Source organism: Tachypleus tridentatus, chromosome 10 (assembly GCF_004210375.1).
Source record: "Tachypleus tridentatus isolate NWPU-2018 chromosome 10, ASM421037v1, whole genome shotgun sequence".
NCBI lineage: Eukaryota > Metazoa > Arthropoda > Merostomata > Xiphosura > Limulidae > Tachypleus > Tachypleus tridentatus.
Window position 1 is genome coordinate 24,234,050 of NC_134834.1, and position 27,516 is coordinate 24,261,565.

At 35.2% G+C, this 27,516-nt stretch overlaps 1 protein-coding gene across 1 annotated transcript in view; it reads left to right on the top strand.

Moving 5' to 3' along the window:
• The first annotated feature begins 1,060 nt into the window (after positions 1–1,060).
• The window catches only part of LOC143228892 (LIM/homeobox protein Lhx9-like), a 46,872-nt gene continuing 20,416 nt past the window's right edge, over positions 1,061–27,516 (top strand). Inside the window, exon 1 of the mRNA XM_076460324.1 lies at positions 1,061–1,542. Within this exon, the coding sequence (XP_076316439.1) occupies positions 1,328–1,542 (215 nt within the window). The 5' untranslated portion in view covers positions 1,061–1,327. The remainder of the gene's footprint in view (positions 1,543–27,516) is intronic.

Genomic DNA, 27,516 nt, shown 5'->3' on the forward strand with positions numbered 1-27,516 from the left:
TGTAATGAACCTGTTTATTCACCCTTTAACGTGTGTATGTGATATTTGTTCGTAATGGAACTGTTTATTTCAAGCAACAGCTCAGACTGTAACGTTATATCTGATACTTGTTTGTCTTGGAAATGTTAATTCATTTGTGTATCGTATATTAGTTTATCACGAATATGTTCAATGAAATACCCAGTAGTTCATAGTGTAACGCGAAAATCCAATAACAATTTGCCTTGGAACTGTTAATTCACCAGAATGTCTATATAATAATAATTCACTCAATAATGTGTGCGTCTGATATTCGTTTATCACTAACATATTTTTCCAACACTCAACAGAATATCTGGTACCAGTTTGTCTTGGAACTGTTAATTCATCAGATAATAATTCGTTTTACAACGTGTGAATCTCATGTTAGTTTATCACAGACCTGTTTATCCAGTACTTAGTAGTTCACGCTGTAACACGAATATCTGATACTATTTTACCTTCGAACTACTTACGTAGTACATATGTCCCCTTTGTAACATGTCTCACTAATATTACTTTGTCTTAAACCTGTTTAGAAAGCTACAGGTGTCCATCAATTCTATTTATTTAGTAGAACAACTGTCTTGAATCTATTTACGTTATTAAAAGACGTGTCCTGATTTTTTTTATAAAACATAATACTCACTCATTGGTGTAACGTTGTATTTAACCTGAGATTGTGTTGAATCTGTTTACACTGTTAAAAGACGCGTCTGGAATATGTTTATCCGGTAACAGATGGGTTTTGAAGCTGTGTCGTTGTGTTTTGCTATAGCAACATATGGTTGTGGTAGCAAAAGAAATCATGACAAGCTTACTGGCACTGGATGCACTTCATGGAGCCAAGATTCGTCTCATCAGGCATGTCTGAAAGTCACCACCACTCTGAGGCTGTACGGCGCACGCGTTCAAAAGGTCCCACCTAAATCATTCTTAAGAGCTACGATTGGCTAAATGACAGAAAGGCGTGGAAGCTCAACTCGCGCCTCAGGGCGGGAAAGAGTATGTCTGATATCTTCGCATGGCTGGTCGGCTAATACAGTCAGCTTGTAGGTTGGACTGGTATTTATCGTGTCTTATATGAGAGTGTGGACGTAGCAAGTGCGTGCAGAAGGACATAGGGTTGATCCAGATACTAGTGGGGACAACAACAGTGACCTCGAGAGTTCTGACGACTAGAGAGACACTTGGCGGTCTTGAGTGGCTCTTCACACTGTAGCGAGTGTATTGAGTTACGTAAATTGTCTGTTAGGCCTAAAAAGGGGTCTTAGTGCGTATTTCACCACGTAGAAGCCAAGGACACGGGATGCCCGTGATAAGTCCAGGAAAATACGAACCACCGGCCCCGTCGCTGTGCGCAGGCTGTGGCGGGAAGATCGCGGACCGCTACTATCTACTGGCCGTAGACCGACAATGGCACGTGCGTTGTCTCAAGTGTTGTGAATGTAAACTCGCCCTGGACTCGGAACTAACGTGTTTCTCCCGAGATGGAAATATCTACTGTAAGGAAGACTACTACAGGTGGGTTTTCAACATAATCTTTTTGTCGTTAATTTCTGTGTTAGGTGGAATCATGGTATGAATTCGGTAATAATTTCAGACAGTGAAGTAAACAGCTTACGTTTAGGCCTAGTGTAAAGGAGCGACAGTTGACCCATCTCAGATCGAGTAGTAACTCTAGGCTGAAAGGTTAGTTAGGAATATTAAAAAAAAAAAAATCTTTCATGGTAAAAGTTACCTCTTCATACATGTGTGTGTATTAGAAACATTATAACTTATTAAACAGGCGAGTATGTATGAGAAATACTTTCCCATATGCCACTGTTGTAGCAACTGAGTATATTTCACGAACATAAACACGGTTTATACTGTTTTAAACACGAGAACATGTATTAGAAACGTTCACACAGTCGCCAGTGTTTTAAATCTTTGAGTGTTTATTGGAAAATTCACTCATATATTCCCGTTATAAAAGGCAATTATATAATTATTAGAAACGTTCACAGAAATGCTCCCATCATAAACAGGCGAGTATATAAATTAGAAACGTTCGCACTGACGCTACTGTTTTAAACAGATGAGTGTTTATCAGTAACGCTCACACAGGAACTTCTGTTTTAAACAGGCGAGTATATATCAGAAACATTCACACGGACTATACTGTTTGAAACAGAATAATCTATTTTAGAAACATTTACCCAAATACTATTCATCAGGAAGACTGTGAGATCGAATGATGTATAAAGCCTTCACTGTTTGGCCATTTTGTCAATTTTAAGATGTGAAAATGACATCCAGAGATTCGATACTTAATAAATGATTTGCAGTGTTAATTGGTTTAAAGAAAGCAGCAGTATTTGACCTGAATGAACCACAATTTCAGAGAAATTACGTGCTCGAACAGTTCGCATGATTCGGAGAAGTGACATCATGATTTGATGAGAATTAGTAGAACACCCAGTAGGAGTTGTTGACAACTTCCTATTTCAAATTGTTGATAATTTAATAACAACTGGACTAATGCATAAACATGTGATAACTAAATAATGAGTCATTTGCCACAGATTGAGACTCCAGGAAATCGGAGCTGGTTACTGTGATGTGTACAAATTCAATCTGGTGCACCATCCGGTCTATAGTAGATACAATAAAAAAAACACAAAAAACTGATGCAATGGACTTGTGGGGTCAGTGGCGTAAATATGCCTCTGAAATCCCCTGAAATTGTAGAGGGGGTATTTTTTGGAGTCTTGCCACTGCTCTAGGTTAAACACTGGGCAGGATTATGAAACATTCAATAGCATACCGTCACGTTACTGGCAAATCAGAAGGTTATTTGATCTGATGTACTACGACGAATAGATAACATAAAAATCTGATTAGGCCTAATAGCATCAGATATATAGAAATTATTCTAGCGATAGACACAGCATGTAAATCATTAAATTAAAGTCAACAGAGGGAGGCACTTCCAGGGCTATAAACAAAGAGAGCTGTTTACAGGCCTTTCTGTTTGTTCTACTTAGTGAGATCGAAACACCTCAATTGTATAATGTCTTTCTTAATTTTCTCCATAAAAAGAATGGCTCTTTTCCTCCTCAAACTGTCTCAGACCACAATAGATATGCAACATAGACAATGCAAGTATAATGACAATACGTTGCGCTTTGCATGGAATATTTTTTTCAGTGTTTGTTTGTTTTCGTGGAAGCCCAAGAAATGACGCTGGTCTGCGGACCGGTAATTGAGAAACACGGGCTTAGAGTTTCTGTATTATCCCATTCTAGTTTTATAGAGAGTCTATTATCTGTGACTTATCTTTATCTATCTAACAACTTTGATTAGAAATCTGGAAGTGGTTAACGTAATACAGATGGTTGGCATTCATATGTTGTATTGTCTATGGATTAAAATATCATACATGTATCCCCGTAAGAGGGCGATTAAACCCGTACCGTTCATACACTGTAATGGGGATTATGAAGAGTTAACTTGCTTGTTTTCACAGTATAAGATAACCGACTTATTTGATTACAATTTAACCAGTATTTGATTTGTTAAATTATGGAAATGATTTAATCTATACCTTAAAACGGGAGTTAAATATAACTGGTCCGGACATAAGGGGTCAGAATATTTTGGAAACTTATGCTTTTCAAACATAATTTTGAAATTTAAAATTTATCGGCGTATCATAACTTTAAAAACAAAGGTTGTGCATTATTTATGCGGATAACAAAATAAAACTCTTGTTATGCATTTGTTTTGACGTAGTAGAAAATTGGGTTTACACTCGTAACTGTATACTTTTCAATATATGTGTCAGTTATGTTTAGGAACTCTATAGGCAAATTAACGCCTTCCACTCGGAGAAACCACTTCGATTTTTATATCACAGATACATATATATGTACAGACAGTATAGCGGAAGACTGGATTTATTAATATTCATATTTCGTATGCATTTTTTAGTCTCTTACTTACGATGATTAATTACGCAGTTAATTATTTTGTTATTAGAGTTGTGTTCGTTTTTGGCCACTTTCATTGAGTCGTGCGTCCGTTGGGTCAGCGGCGGAGAGAGCGTAGAAAACACATTGGGTAGCTAGCTGGCTATACACCATATAGAATCAACAACGGTAAAACAGATCTAACACAAACTATACAGTCTTATTATTGTCTAGATTTTGTATAAATTACAACTGGCTTCCTCCTTAGAATGCTTTTAATAATCGAACGTTCCAAAAGCCACGATATTCCCCAGTGTATGAGTTTACTTCTAGTTGTTACTTCGGATTTTGTTTATTTCCTTAACTTAAGATTTATCAGTCTACACGTACTGAAATATAAAGTGCATGTTTCAATAACTGAACAAAAAGTTGATTTTTTATCTTTAAAATAACACTTTACACCGTAAGATTTGATCATTTATACGCAACACACGATCTATTTTAAAACGAGTAATATTGGAGTCTAAACACATCTAGTTTCGAACCGACGTCTTAACTCGGAACTGGTTAGGAAAGTTACTCTTTAGAATAAACTGAAAAGTGTCTGGTCAAAATTTGAGCTGTCCCCAAATTTAAATACGTTACGAGTTATCACAATTACGCGAATTTTCTGACATTGTTTTGTTCTCTCAGTCCACGAGTGGATGTGTTTATATGAACAGAAAAACGTTAGATATATTGTTTTGTTTTGTTTTCGGTAGGAATATTTTCATGACGTGTCTGGAACCACATCAGGTTAAAACGAAAAGTTTGTTAAATTACCACAACTGTGCTTAAAATTGTGCCAGTAATTTAAGTTTCTACAACTGTTCTTCGAGCTGTTAAATAAATAGAACTGTGTTAAATTTTCACAGCTGTGTATGCTTAGAACTGTTTCGGGATATAAACTTATTAAACTTTCTCAGCCGTGCTTAGAATTACTTTGTATTAAAAAGAGCAGTTTCTTTGAAATTCTATCCTGTATTTATAACTACTCCGAGTTTAAAGTATCGGTTATTAATTTTTTTTTAGAGCCGTGCTTACAACTAATTGTTTGAGATTAAGTTAGAAATTTGTTACATTTTCGTAACTTTGTATATATATATTTTTAGGAACTTGGATTGAAGACTCAGCTTTCAAATGTGTGCTGTTTAACTACTGATGTTATCTGTTTATAATTTTGATCATAGAATGTGTGGTATATACTTTAAAACTGATCTAACTGTTAAATCATGGACATATTATGATAATCATTTGAAATTTACGTTACGTACATATATTTTTTTCAAAATATTGCATCAGTTCCCAGTTAATTTCAACTCTAATATTAATATTCTGTGTAAAATAAGTTTATTCCAAGTTTGTTTCTTTTGTTATTACTTTCTCGTATAAAGAGACCAATAAGTGTCTTAATTCGAAAGAAACTGAATAAACAAACAAAACAAAAACAACTGCTGCTTAAAGTGCGTGTTTTTCTGCACGTGCACACTGTAAAAAGGAACACGCTTTAGGGGTATATGAATAGAGGTGAAGAAAAGGAAAAATGTTATTAATATAGAAAAGAAAAGCTTTGTCCCATATGACGAAGGATATCTGAAAGCTGTATAAAATACACACGTGCAAATTGATATGCACGTGCAAATTAAGTATGACGTTTCTTCTATTTATTTTATAACACAAGATTATAAAAGATTGTTTTACAGCAGATAATTGGCATGTACTAACCCTGACGAAGCTGCAGAGGTTAAACATTGGTTAAAATAAAAGGTTATTTTGTAATTATCTCGAATTAAAATGTTGTTGTTTCTTTTAACCCTTTTACTAAAATGTCTAAACCCCTCCAGTGTGCACCACAAATTTCGAAAATTACAACAATGCGTAACTAATCAAATGAAAAAGTAAACAAAACGCTGTTTTATTATTAAACAGGTTTGTTTGTTTTGAATTTCGCGCAAAGCTACAATGGGGCTATCTGCGCTAGCCGTTTCTAATTTAGCAGTGTAAGACTAGAGGGAAGGCAGCTAGTCATTATTACCCACCGCCAACTCTTGGGCTACTCTTTTACCATCGAATAGTAGGATTAACCGTCACATTATAACGCCCCCACGGCTGAAAAGGCGAGCATGTTTGTTGCAGCCGGGATTCGAACCCACGACCTTCGGATTACGAGTCGAACGCCTTAACACACTTGGCCATGCCTGGCCTTATTAAACAGGAAGGATACATTCATATATATATCTTTTATGTAAACCGCCTGTTCTTTGGAAAGATTTTGCACCAAAATCAGAATTACTACATAGATTTATCAGAAATAAGTCAATACCATGCCTGGCCTTATTAAACAGGAAGGATACATTCATATATATATCTTTTATATAAACCGCCTGTTCTTTGGAAAGATTTTGCACCAAAATCAGAATTATTACATAGATTTATCAGAAATAAATCAATATTTTGTTTTTGTTTTCCCTAAATGTTTAAAATAATCGTGATAGAAGTAATTAAAACTAAGGATTGATTTGGTGTGTTTTGTTAAATACTATAATAATTCTGTGTAATTAAAGACATGATAAAGAAATATGGAACTTACAAACAGTTTGTTTGTTGTTTAGATCCGTACAGCTTACAGATATACGAAACATGATTGTATCATTTTTTGTTATATTTTGTACATTAGTTTACTAAAACGTCACCAAATTAAGATAATTTTAATAATGTGATCATTCGTTGAGTTATGTAACAATAAGATGTAATTGTTCATCCGAGAAAAGATATCTGTTTCGATGATACTATTGATATTATATGATATTTTAACACACCAATGACACAGTGCATGACGATTAAAATAACATAAGAACACATCACTTCTTAGTCCGATCGTAAGGATAAGATGATACGTTAAATGTATGATAAGTAACAGAATTGTTAAGACTGATTCTTACTAAATAACAGAATTGTTAAGACTGATTCTTACTAAATAACAGAATTGTTAAGACTGATTCTTACTAAGTAACAGCATTGTTAACACTGATTCTTACTAAGTAACAGAATTGTTAAGACTGATTCTTACTAAGTAACAGAATTGTTAAGACTGATTCTCACTAAGTAACAGCATTGTTAAGACTGATTCTTACTAAATAACAGAATTGTTAAGACTGATTCTTACTAAGTAAAAGAATTGTTAAGACTGATTCTTACTAAGTAACAGCATTGTTAAGACTGATTCTTACTAAGTAACAGCATTGTTAAGACTGATTCTTACTAAGTAACAGCATACTAACACTGATTCTTACTAGGTAACAGCATTGTTCAGACTGATTCTTACTGATCAAATTTGAAGGTTCTTTTGTATATTTCTTTCTGAGGTTATTACGGTAAGAATCCGACGACTGTATAATTATTTAATATTTTAAATAGGTTTAAATAGGTTTTATATGTATGAGGCAGTCGATGTGAAAGAAACAGAACGTTGAAAGTATCTCTTCACAATTATGTTATGACTCAAACTGGTATGGGCAATATTCATAAGTTGTTGATGACAAAATAATAATATAAATAGCGCCTATAGACCACTACCCGATCTATCGTTTTCCAGCCAGTCTGAGAAGCCCTGGTATTTCGGCGAAAGGATTCGTCGGCACTGGAAATGGCAAATGTGGTTGACATGTTATGACAGATTCTTTGTAGCCTTCAATCGTTACGATCTTAGAATTTACACACGCGATATCGCATAGTTGATGCTTAGAGAAAGAGGTTTATTGTTTAAAAACGTATCACGCCGAGCACGTGTACGCAAATTGAATATCCTTAAGCAACGTGTTTACCAGGTGTTCCAGTTTCCAAACAACTAATATATCTCCTACCAAACCTTGATTATATCGCGATTTCTACGTGTCCTAAATATACGTGTAAAACAATCATTAAAATATACAGTTTATCTTAGAATACTGTGTTTGTAACTGTGATAAAGTTCGGAGTAAAACCTTATTGTGACATCAAAATACGAACAATCCCAGAAAACGTTTCGTTTCGTAGATCCTCCAATTTCGATCCATATTGGACTGTGGAAGTAATTTAATTGTGTTTGAAAAAACATGTATTTAAGAGTCGGCATCATTTTCAAACCTTTACTGTATAAAGTTATCTCTGTAGGCGAAATACACGACTCAACCATTAAATATTACTTTGTGTTAAACTGCAAGTTTTCGTTATGGAAAGGCCCGACATGACCAAGCGTGTTAAGGCGTTCGACTCCTAATCCGAGGGTCGCGGGTTCGAATCCCGGTCGCACCAAACATGCTCGCCCTTTCAGCCGTGGGGGCGTTATAATGGGACGGTCAATCCCACTATTCGTTGGTAAAAGAGTAGTCTAAGAGTTGGCGGTGGGTGGTGATGACTAGCTGCTCTTCCTCTAATCTTACACTGCTAAATTAGGGACGGCTAGCGCAGATAGCCCTTGAGTAGCTTTGCGCGAAATTCAAAAAACAAACGTTATGGAAAACATATTAAACTGGTGAATATGTGCCAATGAGCTACGTAACAATAACCATGAAAAGCTTTCGATATTTGTAAATCATATTTAGAATTAAATTACTTATAACTATTTATACTCGTTTATTACTGTTAATAAGAAACTAACTCACTCATTACTACTAAGAACTAACTCATTTCTTACTATTATTAATCCCCATGCACATCTGCTTCAATGCAGATAACTGGAACATACCAGATTCCCGCATTATTAAATATCAGACTATTGATTAGTGCATACTAATTTGTATAATTTTAGAGTTCGAATATAATAAGGTATTAATTGTTCTAAATTGTTGTTACAAACACTAATCTTTGTAGGACTATGTGATAGCTTGATAGACGAACATAACTTCACGTTTCAGACTTCGTGTGTGCTACACGCCTTGAGCCCACGGTCGGCCCGCGAGGCTCGTCGTCATCATGTGTGCGTATTGAACGAGCGGTAGCCACATAGTGTTTGTGTTAGAGTTGCGAACAAACATTGAATCATGACGTATTTAATTGTGGCAAATAAATAGAACCGACAACAACCACCAAAACTTCAATATGGTTCGGATCACGAATGTTTCTGATATAAATATGAGTTAGATAAATGGACGCTGACAAGTATGATACTGCTCACATTATGATAGCAGGTGAAGTCACGTTTTTATAAAGTTTGCGTGCAAAGCGGCACTTAATAAAGGTTAATTGACTGTCCATGAAAAGTAATACGGCACAGAAGTCTACCGTTTGGAACCAAGGTTAAACACACGCAGTGATCTCCTGTCACCTAACTGTTATGTTATCTTACACTTGACCGTTTTAGTTCCATACTGTGTACTTGTGAACGTCAAGTGCGACTTCTTTATCGTATAAGTGGGAACCTACACTAATAAAACAATACTTATTTTTAATGTTTTTATCACACACTAAAACTGGCAAGCGACGTATTTGTTTGTCTGCCAACATCTTAGTTAGGAATATTTTGACAGAAAATCCCAATAACTCCATGTATAACAAAATACAGTTGGAAGATAAAACTGCCAGTCACTGTCACCAATACCGATGTAGAAGTGATAGCTGGTGGTCTGGTAGGTAACTTTGTCAGTGACTGTCACCATTATATATAGAAGCGACATTTGTTGGTTTGGCAGGTAACCCTGGTGGTTGGGTAGGTAATCATGTAGTGATAGGAGAACGTGAGGGAGGATTCACTGCCTTTTTAAATACTAGTTCCTACGTGAAGCAGTAAGTGGCTGAGTTGTATGAACGTTGAAAACATGAGCAAATTATGTAACAACACAGACGGTCAATGAAATAAACGAGGGCCTTTAGAGTACTTCTGAGGTTTATATATGTAATAAGAGAGAGAATTGTAAACATTAAGTCTCTCCATTTAAATAGCGCATAGAGAACAATTCTATAAAAATAAATACCCTCCACCCCCCCAAAAAAAAAAAACAGAGAGAAATTTCTAGGAAAATATAAATAGTTGCCAAAAAGGACTTTCTCGCCGATAGCATGGTTATATATTGACTCAAAAGCTTTTCTAAGTTTAAAAGAGACACGCAAAACCAAATGGTTCTGGGAAAAGAGATTTGCTGTGAGCTATAGGCCTAACGCTTAATAGTGATTCTAATAAGTATGGATTGAATTTTATTGACAAATCGTAAGCTCTGTCGTTAAGCCAAAAACTTGAAAAGTTAGAGATTATAAGGTTAGCTACTCTAATACTTTATAATACAAAAAAAACCTTGAAAACCCACACAATATATTTCCATTGCTTAGACATAAAGTCGACGAGAGAAATTAATGTTGCGTCACTTAACGACAAAATCAAATGCAAAAGTCAGTAGATGTGTTGTAACGTAGTGGTACAGTATGAACTATACTACAAGTATTTTGATATAGTGTGAATTACAATACGCATGTTTGGACCTCATTACGACCTCAGTGTTTTGTATGCAGTTGAATCACGAATCAGGCCCGGCATGGTCAGGTGGTTAGGGCACTCAACTCATAATTTGAGGGTCGCAGGTTTGAATCCCCATCACACCAGACATGCTCGCCCTTTTAGCCGTGGGGTGTTATAATGTAACAATCAATCCCACTAGTAGTTGGTAAAAGAGTACCCCAAAAGTTGGCAGTGGTTGGTGATGACTAGTTGTTTTTCCTCTAGTCTTACACTGCAAAATTAGGGACGGCTAACGCGGATAGCCCTCGTGTAGCTTTGTGCGGAATACAAAAACAAACAAACACAAATCTTGCTATTTTAGACTGTTGTATCCGTCCGTAGTGTACTATGTACACGTGGTACTTAGTACCATGTGCTGTGAAAAAATATTTTCCAGCAAGTCAAAGACTACGAGTACTAAAACATGAGTTTTATACATACGGGTACAAAACTACATTTTGTGTTATGTATTTAAGTGTACACATAGGAAAAAAAGGTTTTCAAATAGTATATTTGATGTAGTACAATTAAACATGATAACGTGAGAATTTAAAAAAATAGAATGTTATTCTAAAAATACTGGAAGTTCGTCTAGATGAACTTCTAAAAAAAACCCTCCTGATTCGTTCTTTAATCTGTAATGATAGACACGGTAAATTAGTAACCACGTGATATTCCTAATATCAAAACAGAATATTACTGGTTCATCGCATGGTTTAACATAGTTACGGTTTTAATAGTACGGAATGATGCAGTTTGGACAAGTTAAAGATTATTCTTGTATGTTTCTATCGCAAACGTTAGATATATTTTCGTTCCCTATAGTTCGGGGCTAAGTTTCTGGATTTACAACACCAACAATCGAGGTTCGATATCCTTGTGGGTACAGCTCAAATAGCCCACTGAGTAGCTTTTGTGCTTACCAACAAACAAACAAATAGATATCATCTGATTTAACGTTCTGATTATGATATTTAGGTGTCATTTGATTTAAAGTTCTGTTCATGATATTTAGATGTCATTTGATTTAAAGTTCTGTTCATGATATTTAGATGTCATTTGATTTAAAGTTCTGTTCATGATATTTAGATGTCATTTGATTTAAAGTTCTGTTCATGATATTTAGATGTCATTTGATTTAAAGTTCTGTTAATGATATTTAGATGTCATTTGATTTAAAGTTCTGTTCATGATATTTAGATGTCATTTGATTTAAAGTTTTGTTCATGATATTTAGATGTCATTTGATTTATCGTTCTGTTCTTGATATTTAGATGTCATCTGATTTAACGTTCTGTTCATGATATTTAGATGTCATTTGATTTAACGTTCTGTTCATGATATTTAGATGTCATTTGATTCAACGTTTTGTTCATGATATTTAGATGTCATCTGATTTAACGTTCTCTTCATGATATTCAGATTGTTTACTGTCGTAATTAGATATCAGGTCAGTAATCACAAAGATACACGATATTAAAAAATGCCGTATACATTTTAAAACGTAAATAGCTTTCAAACTAACAAAGACGCAGGGATGAAGTAAAGTGTATGTTGGTGTACGTACCATCTAGTAAAAACTACGTCCTTATTACTCTACCTCAGGGCGCTAATGGAAAACCTTACTCCATTCTTCAAACACCTTGACAAGCACGTGTTCCGGTACTGCATTAGTTGTTTCTCTGGTAGGATCCTTTCGTTCAACAAGTAAAGCTGAACGTGGGGTCCTAACCATAGATCTGTTGTGTTTCTAGAAGTCCAGGTTTGATGAATGTGATAATTAATGTGACTTTCCGAGTGGAACGTTTGAACAAACACAGGGTACGAAACGAACCGGTGACTCATCTTGACAGAAGACATGTTACAATAACAAGATTGGTTTTCGACTATGGATAAAAAAAGGTATCCGGATATGAGAATCCAGTGATTGGTTTGAGAAGGAACAGAGATTCGGCCTTATACAATTTTTGTGGTGAAACAATCCAAGTATGAGAGTCCAGTGACTGCTTTGAGAAAGAAAAGAGATGGGGGGGAGAGGAAGGACAGTCGGCCTTATACAATTTTTGTGGTGAAACAATTCAAGTATGAGAGTCCAGTGACTGCTTTGAGAAAGAAAAGAGATGGGGGGAGAGGAAGGACAGTCGGCCTTATACAATTTTTGTGGTGAAACAATTCAAGTATGAGAGTCCAGTTACTGGTTTGAGAAGGAAAAGAGATGGGGGGAGAGGAAGGACAGTCGGCCTTATACAATTTTTGTGGTGAAACAATTCAAGTATGAGAGTCCAGTTACTGGTTTGAGAAGGAAAAGAGATGGGGGGAGAGGAAGGACAGTCGGCCTTATACAATTTTTGTGGTGAAACAATTCAAGTATGAGAGTCCAGTTACTGGTTTGAGAAGGAAAAGAGATGGGGGGAGAGGAAGGACAGTCGGCCTTATACAATTTTTGTGGTGAAACAATTCAAGTATGAGAGTCCAGTGACTGCTTTGAGAAGGAAAAGAGATGGGGGGGTACCATCGGCTTTTGTGGTGAAACGTTACGCGGAACTTTGATTTTTAACGTACATACCTTTGAGAGATCTTTTGATTCTAATTTCCCAAAATCTGAGACTTCGGCTGATATACGAAACGCTGTTTCATTGGATAGAGAAACGTAGCTCAGAAATATATTATTATGAGGCTTCAGTCTAGAAACTGTTCACCTTATAAGAATAACTTCGTAGTTCTCTTGAAGTAGCCATAAGTCCATTTGAAAGATTAGGTATGTTTTTAATATCTTAAATGCTGTAACCTTTGGCATGTCAAGTTCACCCGTAACCATCCTCACTGATTTCCCCAGCTATGCCGAAAGGTCTCAGTTACGATAGGTGACAGCATCCTTTGCTGAGACGTCCAGTGGTTTACTTAAAACACACAGATTCTGAGTCCTGGAACCGCTTGTGCCGTCGTATAATTCAGGGGTCGGGTGGTATCCCTCTGTGATACACTTGAGGAATTAGTGTAGCATAAGAGCATAGGCTATTCCAAAAGTACCGTAGAACGTGCCACGTTTTCTATAGGACAGTTACCTCTTATTTTAACACAACCTACTGACAAAATGTTGAACCTTGGTTTAAGCCAAAGTGTTGGTATTGCTGTACCAGTATGTGCTTTCAGCTTGTGTTTATTGTTCGCACTTTAAAAGTTTTTTACTTTTTACGTCATTTTTAGACACCAGAACGTTGTCAGAACATGAACTCTCCCAAACTGGTCAGACAGACAAGTAGGTATCAAACCAGTGTAGCTAACAAAGGAAATTGACCGTGGAACCAATACACTTTAAACACAGGCCTTAAACGAATACATGTTTATTTTTATTAATTACCTCGTCATTCTCCGCCATATTTATTAATTCGCAACCCTTCTGTCCATCTCGAATAAAACTTTCACGCATCTTTCAGGTGTACGTGATCAGAATCTGAATAGTCTTGTTTATTTCAGTCTCACATGAGTGGAGTTTGTACATAAAAAATGCACGAACGTCTTGCGCTAGTGTCAAGCAGTATTTCACAAATTATGGAGAACATTTTATTTTACATAAACATTTAAGTAGCTCGACAGTTTTTAGATATAAATATACACAAGGCATACATCTACCAAAATAAAGTGATGATATAATTGGACAGGATCTCCAAAGCATTAGAATGTTCGTTCTAACATTTGTCAGCAAAATATTATTTATATAAAAACATCTCTGATTTAATGTTGAGAGGTTGGGAAAGGCTTTCGTCCGCGTACAGTGAGCTGAAGTGGCTAACATAGGAATATTTCATATTTATGTGTATGGAAACAAGGCACATCTAATTGAAACACGGAATTTTGAAAGACGTGTTATTTCCAGCTATTATCACAAACTTTCATATTCATGCTGGATTCGTTTTTCACAATATTTCACAAGCTTTCCATTACAGTACCCTCCGCTCTTTCTTGCTCTCTGTGGCACCATTATATAGCATTTGAACTAAGTAGATTTTTCTTTGGAAACGAGTTTCGTGTGTTTTACAAACACTGGCTAATTTTTACACCTCATCAGGGTACCATCCGCGATGCGCTTCTGTCATATTTTGACTCACAAATGAACGATTTTCCAGTTCTGACCAGTTAACGAGAATTTTGAGCAGTTTCTATACCAGTTAAGTGTAACATTAAGGATAATTCTGAGTCAATTTCTATACCAGTTAACTATAACACTAAGGATAATTTTGAGTCAATTTCTATACCAGTTAACTATAACACTAAGGATAATTTTGAGTCAATTTCTATACCAGTTAAGTATAACATTAAGGATAACTTTGAGTCAATTTCAATACCAGTTAAGTATAACATTAAGGATACCTTTGAGTCAATTTCTTTCTATATCAGTTAAGTATAGCATTAAGGATAACGTTGAGTCAATTTCTATACCAGTTAAGTATAACATTAAGGATAACTTTGAGTCAATTTCAATACCAATTAACTATAACACTAAGGATACCTTTGAGTCAATTTCTTTCTATATCAGTTAAGTATAGCATTAAGGATAACGTTGAGTCAATTTCTATACCAGTTAAGTATAACATTAAGGATAACTTTGAGTCAATTTCAATACCAATTAACTATAACACTAAGGATACCTTTGAGTCAATTTCTTTCTATACCAGTTAAGTATAACATTAAGGATAACTTTGAGTCAATTTCAATACCAGTTAATTATAACACTAAGGATACCTTTGTGTCAATTTCTATACCAGTTAAGTATAACATTAAGGATAACTTTGAGTCAATTTCAATACCAATTAACTATAACACTAAGGATACCTTTGAGTCAATTTCTTTCTATATCAGTTAAGTATAGCATTAAGGATAACGTTGAGTCAATTTCTATACCAGTTAAGTGTAACATTAAGGATAACTCTGAGTCAATTTCTATACCAGTTAAGTATGACACTAAGGATACCTTTGAATCAATTTCAATACCAGTTAACTATAACACTAAGGATACTTTTAAGTCACTTTCTACACCAGTTACATCTAAAAGTTAACATTATCAGTAAATATTGAGATGATTTTTGCATCGTTTTTTTATCACAGTATTAATTTGTCGCAACACAAAACACTGTCTAGGTTCTGTACATCAGTATCATTCTAATCACGTTCTATTAGGCAGGCGTAACTAATTGGTTTGCAACAGGAAATATCCATCTCTCTATCACTTAGACGTATGGCACACCACCTCTTGGCGTATGTTTTCCATGGATTCGTGAAATTAATAGACATTTGCTTTCGAACAGCATCCCATGAAGAAAATACAGTGCTTATCAAAAAACGTATGCTCTCTCTCTCTCTGTCTTTTCAAAAGCACAGTCTACGAATGCCATCAATTCTTCCGTTTCTAAAGACATTCATGTTTGTTTTACCGATTTATACGATGGTCTGGTCAATGAGATCTCTGTAAATGGATTGTTAGTGATCGGCAGTGAAAATGTAGTCTCAGTTTATGAGGTCATTAAGTGTTGAATTTGGTCCTGTATCACAAGCGAGTGATTCTGCTTTATTACATACAACATCGCGAGGAGTTTTATTCTAATTTTCGTTAATCTTACTCTTACGAAAGTATTGTATAGAACGTCGTAATAATCACAAAGTTAAACCACGTCCGGCATAGTCTTTTATTACATACAACTTTTTTGATGGTTGTAATGAAATTGAGTCAAACACGTTTAAGTTACAGAGACACGAAACGTGCAACATTTCTTTCATCATAACAGTTATTGTGTTTAGTCAGCCGTTTTTTCATGTCTTATTGTAAAGTCCGTAATAACAAAAACGTACACTATATTAATATTATATTTCGTTTAGTAATTTCACGGCAATGAGATAAGACAGAATTAGGGCTTTTGTCTTTGATCGATGTAAAGATAGAATAAGGCCTAAACGTTTATCGGTTTACGTGCTTGTTTTTGATAAATTCCATTTATCATAAAATAAGTAATAGTTATCAAGGTCTTTTCCTATACAGACTATATTTATTGTAACTTTTGGACCTGTCTTCAATATCATTTCCAGAAATTTAAACATTTTTGGTGAACACAATGTTGCCTGTACACTGGCCTACTTTAAAGCGTTGTTTAAAACACGGTAAGATTTATTAAATAAGGACATATATGAGAACTAGAATTAGTTTATTAGCCAGGCAGAAAGACATTCAAGTTTCGACATAGAAAAACTAAAGTGCATCGGTTCTAACAAATGTATATGATTTACTGAAATGTAACATGTTTTACCTATTGCACGTGGCTTTATTATGCTTCCTTTATCTGCATATTAATAGTGCTTATTTAATAAGCTACATAACACTCTTTCATAATTCAGTTATCTTTGTTCTTTTTTATGAGTAGTTTAATAATACTAGGCATGTATATTCAGCAAAGAAAACACGATTAACTCAACAATATTTATCTGTGGTATACTAAAATAAAATATGAATATTCAGCAAAGAAAACACGATTAACTCAACAATATTTATCTGTTGTAGACTAAAATAAAATATGTATATTCTGCAAAGAAACACGATTAACTCAACAATATTTATCTGTGGTATACTAAAATAAAATATGAATATTCAGCAAAGAAAACACGATTAACTCAACAATATTTATCTGTGGTATACTAAAATAAAATATGTATATTCAGCAAAGAAAACACGATTAACTCAACAATATTTATCTGTGGTATACTAAAATAAAATATGAATATTCAGCAAAGAAAACAAGATTAACTCAACGATATTTATCTGTGGTATGCTAAAATAAAATATGTATATTCTTCAAAAAAACACGATTAACTCAACAATATTTATCTGTGGTATACTAAAATAAAATACCAATATTCTGCAAAGAAACACGATTAACTCAACAATATTTATCTGTGGTATACTAAAATAAAATATGTATATTCTGCAAAGAAACACGATTAACTCAACAATATTTATCTGTGGTATACTAAAATAAAATATGTATATTCTGCAAAGAAACACGATTAACTCAACAATATTTATCTGTGGTATACTAAAATAAAATATGTATATTCTGCAAAGAAACACGATTAACTCAACAATATTTATCTGTGGTATACTAAAATAAAATATGAATATTCTGCAAAGAAACACGATTAACTCAACAATATTTGTTTGTAACATGTTATCTTTGGGGAAGAGGGTTGTTTGGGACGTGTATTACCGAAATTAAATTGTTTTACCTCGCGTTTTATGTCACATGACTTAAAAATATAACGTAAATTCTAATAAGCGTTACTTCAGAAAGAAGTTATTATACATTAAAATAATGTAAGTATCTCATAAGTAGTGTCTATTTTTTGTTCTTAATTTCTGGTGGTTGTAGATTTACTAGATCTATCTTAATAAACATTATACATATATATACTAAGCCTATCAGGGTTTTCTTCCTGTACAAAGAGCTCAAGCAAGTGATGTAGCTTACCAGACGCTAGGTTTTAAGATAAAACTTATTTACCACGGGGAAGAAAACCCAAAGTTTCCACTAGAAACAAGGCGCTTATAGAAGCCTGCATCCTGTCACAGACAACAATCCATACTACGGACGACGTCGTGACATAAAGTCTGCATCACTTCAGCCGCCAATAGTAGAGGCCTACACCGCAGAACGAGTGCTCCGACGATCTGGTGTCGATAACACACTGTGTAACAAGGGGCACTTTGTTCGCTCAGGTTGCTTTACTTGGTGAAGCAGTATTCCAGTTCTTACCCAACTAACTGTATAAAACCTATTACCAGATATTCTGTATTTACTAGTATCCAAAGAAACATTTATAGTCTCTGTTTCTGGAACGATGGTGACTTTTTTAACATGTTAAAGACGTACATCACGTGTGATAAATATTAACAGTGTATTCAAAAATATTTAACTGTCTTTTTAGCTTAGTAACAAGATATTTTAATGTTTTACAATAATCGTAGATGCATTTAGATTATGCGTGTTTGTCGGTTGGTATTTTCAGTTAAAATGCGGCCTGCTCACAAAGAATTATCTGAGTTAGCCGTCATTAGTTTAAAACTAATAGACTAAATAGGAGACAGCATTATACACTGTTAATTTTTTGGCTGTTCTTTACCAATGAACAGTGGAATTGTCCCTTATTTATGACACCTCCACGGCTGAAAGAACGAATATGTTCGGTGTGATCTGCAGATTGCGAGCAGAGTGCCCCAACCGCCAGGACATGACCTGCCTTATAAATGCTTAAGTTGAAAACAAAGTAATTTAATTTCTGACCGAGTTGCGTAAGTGATTCTGTAATCTTTTGAACATTTACAAATACTACAGTAAATTATTACCCCGTAAAATATTAAAGATACATCGCTGAATCACAACAATGTTATGGGTCTAGAGGTGTACGCAACCGACAGGAGCATGTTCACAATTAATTCTACAAGTTTGTTCAACTGACGATAAAGATTGTCTTTATGTTCAGTGTTATACAACTAAGACTATAATGCTAAATTTACTTTCGCAAGGTCCTCGAAGATGTTCTGTTTCTAGAGCAAATAACACTAAAGTTAAGATTTATAAATATTTTTATTTTTTGCTTCTGAAGTTTACAAGTTATACTGTGTTACAGAGTGAGTAATTCTTCACGTGATTTATGGCATGCACACTTTTTACTGACGTCAAGACAGTACAAACTGCAACTTTAAACGTCTTTTGTGTGACATCATTGTAATGTCTACTGACTGACCGACAGACAACACACTACTGTATAGATATGTGAGTAGTTAGAACAGATGTCCCCTCAAGGCGGTCTTCGGTCCCCCTTTCGGGGAAATAATCTTCAAATGCTGATTTTGTGCTTTTTTTTGTAAAATAAAATAATTTACCTCATCATCCTTAGGAGTCCAAAACAGTGATCACTGGTGGTGGGAGGCACAATCATCTATTTCATGTTCCTTTGGTTTCCGTTGTCAAGAGCAAATAATTTCATCCAAAAAGGCATGCACAGAAGACGGAACCGGGAGGACCACGGGGGTACACTCCCCTCACGTTTTTGCACAGTAGTTGAGTGTTCTACCCCCCTCAGAAAATAAATCTAGAGCATTTAGAAACTATAAAAAGTCAGTAAAACATTTGTAGATACCAACATTCATACTGGCTCTATTTAAGTTGACATTTCTTTGGGAAAAAAAAATCAGTAACAACTGTGAAAAATGCCCCTTGAGGGGTTGTGATCCTCCAAAGTGCTTCCGCTACCTGTGGCGATCTGCATACAATCTTTAAAAAATACATATATAATTCAAAAGTACAGAATGAATGTGTATTTTGGTTACAGGGTAAATCGAAATATTTAGTTATTTTTCCCCCTCTTGCACCAATTTTTTACAGGATACCAAAGGTTTTAGTGTTGCTTATATGTTCTTAATTTTTGAACACAAGATAGTCAAATATATATATTCTCTACTTACGCCTTGTTGATTCACGTCTGGTATGAAAGCGATGTTAAACGTAAGATTGCATTCGACAGGTGAACCACAACTGCGCATGTTCAAAAGGAACAGTGCACAGAGAAAGCTAAATATTTCTATTATACTGAAAAATTTGTGGAACATGAAAATGAAAAGCTCTAGTCCAGAATGTTTGTTCGTTTTGAATTTCGCGCAAAGCTACACGATGGCTATCTGCGCTAGCAGTCTAACTATTTAGCAGTAAAATACTATAGAGAGAAGGCAGCTAGTCATCACCACCCACCGCTAACCTTTGAGCTACTCTTTTACCAACGAATAGTGAAATTAATTGTCACATTATAAAGACCTCACAGCTGAAAGGGCGAGCATATTTGGGGTGACAGGGATTCGAATCCGCGACCCTTAGATGACGAATCGAGTATCCTAACCACCTGACTAGTCCAGAGAGCTTTCTCTACTTGTTCAGTGAATTTTGCGATATCGTTCAGGTGTTGTTGTTTGCTCTTAAACACAAACTTACAGAGAGCGCTATCTTTGCTCTGCTCACCACGTGTATCGAAACCCGGTTTCTAACAGTCTAAGTCCGCATACATATTGTTCAATATTTTCCAAATTTTCTAAATTACGGTGTGTGATTTAGGTCGACAAAATATTTTTTTTTTAACAGTAGGTAAGTTCACAGACTTACATAGCTAACATCTGTGGTTCAATTTCCCAGTGGATAAAGAACATTGTGCACCCCTGGTGACTTAGCAGTAAGTCTTGTAAAGCAGTAAAGTTAATAAAAAAACAACACATCTTCACCATGCAATTCCAACAAGACCAACTTTGATACCAAAAAAATCGTGAAAGACAGAAAAATCGAAAGCTCTACACCACTGCTTAGGACTTGCAAAAGAAGTGTCTGTGTGCCAGATCCCATGTAAGGTGATTGATACACTCATGAACAACTCATGACCCAAATTATGACTTCCTTGCTGAAAAATTAAGCAAAAGGCAAAAATTCCAAAAATTGTCTATATTTCTGTTTGGGACCTGAAACAAAATATCACTGTAGTAAATACTATGTAAATTGAACGAAATAAGGCAGGGCAATTTGTCAAAAAAACACACTTAAAATTATGTTGTGTTTCGCTGTTTTTTGAGGCATCTTGACCCTTTTATAATTACTAAAATAGTCATGTTTATTATTTTTGTTTATTAATGCATGGGACCTCCATAAGTACTTTTGTACCAAATGTCTTGTAGATATGTGAAAACATAGTTGAATAATTTCTTAAATACCCTCAAGTTATGTTTTTCTTATGAGCTCTCACTCACATAAAAAAAGATTCTCAAAATGAACAAATAAAACTTTTTTGAGTTTCAATTCATTGGCTGCATTTATATTTTTTTCACTTTTCATCTTGATTGCTGTAAATATAACCGCATAGGTGTGAATGTGTTGTTTTTTTATAGCAAGACCCCATCAGGCTAGCTGCTGAGTCCACCGAGGGGAATCGAATCCCTGATTTTAGCGTTGTAGATCCGAAGATTTACCGCTGTATTAGCAGAGGACTAATCGTACAGGAGCCCAACATGTACATTTTTTTAGTTTTTTGATTTTTGACCTCGTAAAATTCTTTCAAAGGCCTAAACCAAAAACAAAAGTTATGAGTGTATTGGCCCTACTAAGTGTCAGATCAATCCACCATAAAATGAAGGAGTGGTGGACGAATGGAAAGGTTTTTGGAAGAAAAAGAAAGTAAAACGGCATGTCTCTCTGCGAAAACGTAAAAATCAGGTCTTGATACGCGTGGTGGATACAGAACAGATAGGTTATTGTATAGCTTTGTGCTTAATAACAAATTAACAAATTCTTTTCATATATACATCTACGCGATCATGTACATAAGGTAGAATTATAAATATATTACTCTCGTTAAACAAAGTGTAATGTTGACTTTGGTGGTATGTACTGTAAACTGTGTTCTTCACTGAAGTGTTAGGGTTATGTGTACTGTAAACTGTGTTCTTCACTGAAGTGTTACGGTTATGTGTACTGTAAACTGTGTTCTTCACTGAAGTATTAGGGTTATGTGTACTGTAAACTGTGTTCTTCACTGAAGTGTTAGGGTTATGTGTACTGTAAACTGTGTTCTTCACTGAAGTGTTAGGGTTATGTGTACTGTAAATTGTGTTCTTCACTGAAGTATTAGGGTTACATGTACTGTAAATTGTGTTCTTCACTGAAGTATTAGGGTTATGTGTACTGTAAATTGTGTTCTTCACTGAAGTATTAGGGTTATGTGTACTGTAAACTGTGTTCTTCACTGAAGTATTAGGGTTATGTGTACTGTAAACTGTGTTCTTCACTGAAGTGTTACGGTTATGTGTACTGTAAACTGTGTTCTTCACTGAAGTGTTACGGTTATGTGTACTGTAAACTGTGTTCTTCACTGAAGTGTTAGGGTTATGTGTACTGTAAACTGTGTTCTTCACTGAAGTATTAGGGTTACATGCACTGTAAACTGTGTTCTTCACTGAAGTATTAGGGTTATGTGTACTGTAAATTGTGTTTATCACTGAAGTATTAGGGTTATGTGCACTGTAAATAGTGCTCTTTATTGAAGTATTAGGGTTATGTGCACTGTAAACAGTGCTCTTTATTGAAGTATTAGGGTTACATGTACTGTAAACTGTGTTCTTCACTGAAGTATTAGGGTTATGTGCACTGTAAACAGTGCTCTTTATTGAAGTATTAGGGTTACATGTACTGTAAACTGTGTTCTTCACTGAAGTATTAGGGTTACATGTACTGTAAACTGTGTTCTTTATTGAAGTATTAGGGTTACGCGTACTGTAAACTGTGCTCTGGAAAGTACATTTTCACAAATGTCCTGAAAACAGTTGCTTACGAATACATTTACACTTACCATAACTGGATTATATATGGCACATATATTATGACTGTGCATATTGTCTAAAATAATATGCTCATTAGCATATCTTAAACATGTTAATATCGTATTTAGTGGCACATCAGATTCCAGAAGGTTATTATAAGGGTTAATGAAACTTTATAAAAACGACGATCAGGTTCTTTGTTGTCATTGAAATTACTCCCTCTACCGTTGGTCTCGCTCAGTATGGCAACAATTATTCATGCATAATTCTCAAAACCAAAACTTATATCAATAGAATTTATAAGTGAAAGCAAAGACGAATATGCAATTATACTTTAGCCACGTTACATTTGTTATAACCAGTGCCGAAGAGGCCTTTCGCCAACATCTGAGATCACAGTCTCGGCTGAGATACGATAGATACTGCAGTGTTGAAGATGGTATTTATAATATCAGTTTCATACACAACAACTGGTATGAAGTGTATTATCGTAAGAACGTATACTTATAATAAATGTTTCCGTTTAAGCAATTTAAGTTCACAATTACGGCAAGGGTTGATAACCCTTTTAATGGCCAAGCACGGCCAAGGGGTAAGGACACTCGACTCGTTAATTTCAGGGTCGCGGGTTCAAATTATCGTCGCACCAAACATCCTTACCTTTTCAGTCGTATGGGTGTTATAATGTTTCAGTCAATCCCACTATTCGTTGATAAAAGAGTAGCCCAAGAGTTGTCAGTGGGCGGTGGTGACTAGCTGCCTTCCCTCTAGCCTTCCACTGCTAAATTAGGATCGGTTAGCGCAGATAGCCCTCGTGCGCGAAATTCAAAACCAAACAATCATTTATTTTAGTTTTAAGAAGGGTTGACAACGCAACGCTATTCAATTTTTTAACTTTAACAATAATTATTTATTTTAACTTTTATTTGAATTAAATCTACTATCATCCATTTCTGTTGCTGGAGCGATTTAAGCAGTCATAGGGTCGACGGATGAAAATTACGTTAATAATTGTGAGAACTTATGAGTGAAGGCAAATAAGAAAAAAGTAACAATATCTCAACTACACTACATCCACCACAGTAAGACTCTTCTATAAACAACAGTGGTCAATTGTAGACTATAAATCTCAACAAACATTCCGCAGACCTTCCACTGTGTATGACTTTTGCAGAGTAATGACAAAGAAGTTCATTAGAGCTGCATCAGGAGATCCATGGGAGTTGCATCAGGGACTTTGACATATATGTGGTAAAATGAGATTACTATAACGCCAGTCTCTTTAGACACTACTCTCATGAAAAGGAACCATTGATTTTGAGGTGTTGTTGTGAGTTTGTTAATTTGTGGCATGTCACGCTTCGTCAGTTTCAAATCCTCGTTAACTGCACCATGAAATATGGTCGATTTCATTGCAAAGAGGTTTTAGTTCCGAAAGTTTTCTTTACTAATTATGGTTTTTCACTTTGTGGAGTCTCCGGATTGGCTTGGGGCGTGGTTTTCCATCATCCTCGCAGTTCTAAACGCTCTAATGTGCGAGTTTTTCCGTTTAAAAGAAGAACATTCAAATGTTCTTTTATTTTTTTACACCATTATTTGTTCTTAATCATTTTACAGTTTCTGCACAACTGCTGAGATTTTCTTCTTTCATAAACCTATCTGGAACCATATTGGCCCGGCATGGCCAGGCGGTTAAGGCACTCGACTCGTAATCCGAAGATCGCGGGTTTGACCAAACATGCTCGCCCTTTCAGCCGTGGGGGCGTTATAATGTGATAGTCAATCCCACTATTCGTTGGCAACATGGTAGCTCAAGAGTTGGCGGTGGATGGTGATGACTAGCTGCTTTTCCTCTAGTCTTACACTGCTAAATTAGGGACAGCTAGCGCAGATAGCCCTCGAGTAGCTTGGCGCAAAATTCAAAACAAACCTGGAACCATAGTGCTTTCTAATGACTAGGACCAGTTGTGATTTAGATGTGGACTGAAAAACGTCGCTCATGTAGTGACTAGCAACTTCATTAGCGTCCGTATATCGTTTCTCTAAAATGAAATTACCCATCTGTACCTAAAATAACATTCGAAAATGTAGCTTCAGTTTTGATGCACAAGCTCAAATTGATATAACCGTATCAATAAAGATACCCAAGATGTCCATTTTTTAATGATAAAACCATTTCACAACAATTTCTTACACAGAAACCTGTACTAATTTCAAACAAAATGAAACACGACATATGTATATTAATAACATACGTCTTGATATTAATTTCGTGTATTTAATTCACTCAAGAACTATTCAGATATGGTGATATTAAATATTATTTTTCTAACTTTTCTGGTTAATAATCGAGAAATTGTCCGTAAAATGTGTGTTGTCCTGGTGTATATTATGGTAGTGTTTGGCTGGATGTACTGAGTTACTTTATAACACTCGCATACGTCAGCATGAAAGATTGTTTCCTATTGGTTGAACAACAAGTAGTTATTAGTACATGTACTTCAAAATTATTAAATAAATATTAAATAATTATCCTGGTACTAAATTCAGCTGATAACAGAATACGACTATAGGGACGTTCATTGCTAAAAGGTGACACATTTCCAAGAATGTAAGTTATAGAGGTATATCCAGAACTACACAGGCTGTTTGTCTTGAAGGAAAAGTACCAAACATGTAGAAGGCGTTAAAGATAGACGATGGGAAAAACGAAGTTCTTTAGAACTAAAATATATATAGATATATATATATGTATTCTGGTCATTTCTTCGGTAAACTAATATTGTCTGTATGGAGACGTTTGAAAACATCATTTTTTTCTAGTTTAAACATATCTGAAAGCTAAGTAAAAACTTATATACCACGTAACCAGTTGAAGAACAAATTTTAAAGATAAACGTTGAGTGTGTGTGTGTGTTTTCTTATAGCAAAGCCACCTCAGGTTATCTGTTAAGTCTACCGAGGGGATAAACGTTGACGAACCACGCTTAGTTTTACTGTATAGACGTGTGTGTGCTTTCTTATAGCAAAGCCACATCGGGCTATCTGTTGAGTCCACCGAGGGGAATCGAACCCCTGATTTTAGCATAGTAAATCCGTAGACTTCATTTATTTTATAAGTTCTAAGATGCTAAATTATCAGTTTTGTAAAACTTGTTAAAGTAACAGAAAATATAGATTCATACGCGTATTTCTCTTGATTGAAAATGTGCATAATGATTTAGGCGCTACTAATAACTTATACATATAACACATTTGTTAAAATATCAATGCAAATCTTTCTTACGCTTTTTTTAAGCAAGGTAATGCCAATTTAACAGTCGCTAACTTATTGTATTTTATTGTTCATTTCAATAAAGGGTTGTTACGAACCAGAACTTAAGGTTTCCCGTGATCCTCGAGCCACCTGTAATGGCAACCTGTGAAATTGTATAAATGTTACCACGTCCTTCATTAAATCAGAATATTTTCAATACGATCAGATACTACGATGAGGCTTGTTTGGAACTCATTAAAAAAAAAACAAACAGCCATAGACGTCTATGAACTTCACTGATAAATTTAAAGAAAAAATATATTATTTACGAACGTCATTGAGAGTAAAGGAAAACTTAATTTACTCATGCGCAGTGACTGGTGTACAATGTGATGATAAGACTGTAAAGTTAAGTGTTTTTCTTAGTATCAAATAAGTAGTTCATCACGTTCTTACCTTGGTGCACGGTTGTAGGTAAGTATATTTTCTGAAATATTGTATACACACGGATCTGTACGCCACACTTCACGCAGGTTTCATCGCGCACTTCACTCGAGTGCGCGTCAATGCCGACACGTTTACTTCTGAAGTGTTGTATACCACTCTGACTTTTAGCCACATTTAACACCAGTGATAACACCCAAACGTTACAGAAATGTTGAAGCCTTTTATTCCACTTAGGTTTTGTAATCAAACGTTGCATACACGGTCTCTATAACTTTATACAATTTTCATAGATCGTAGAGTAGTTATAAAAAATATCACCAGAGGGCTATTTATACTCCCAGTATAGAATTTTGTATAAGCATAAGTTACATGGGACTTGCACTCTCGACTCGGAGATTTTGGCCCACATTTATAGCCTTTGCCCTTCACATTTCTTAGTTATATAAACTTTCTTAGACAAAAACGAAACAAAATGAGAGTAAAAAAAAATACAAAAACGAGCCGGAACTACACGACACAATTAGTTTAGCACTTTAGACATGCTTTTTTTTTTTTAATTTCGCGCAAAGCTACACGAGGGATATGTGCGCTAATTGTTCCTCATTTAGCACTGTAGGACTAGAGGAAAGGCAGCTAATCCTAACCACCCGCCGCCAACTCTTGGGCTACTTCTTTTACCAAAGAACAGTGGGGATTGACTGTCACATCATAACGCCCCCATATCTGAAAGAGAGAGCATGTGTGGTGCGAGCGGGATTCGAACCCGTGATCCTCAGATTACGCCTCGAGCGTCCTAACCATATGACTATGCCGGGCCTAACTTAGTTTAGAAATACCTCTGCCAAAAGGGTAAGCCTAAAACTATTTCCAGAATGAATTAATTCTCCATATGCTACCGTTCTAATGTTGTTATCAACGTTTCTCTAAAGCAAAATGT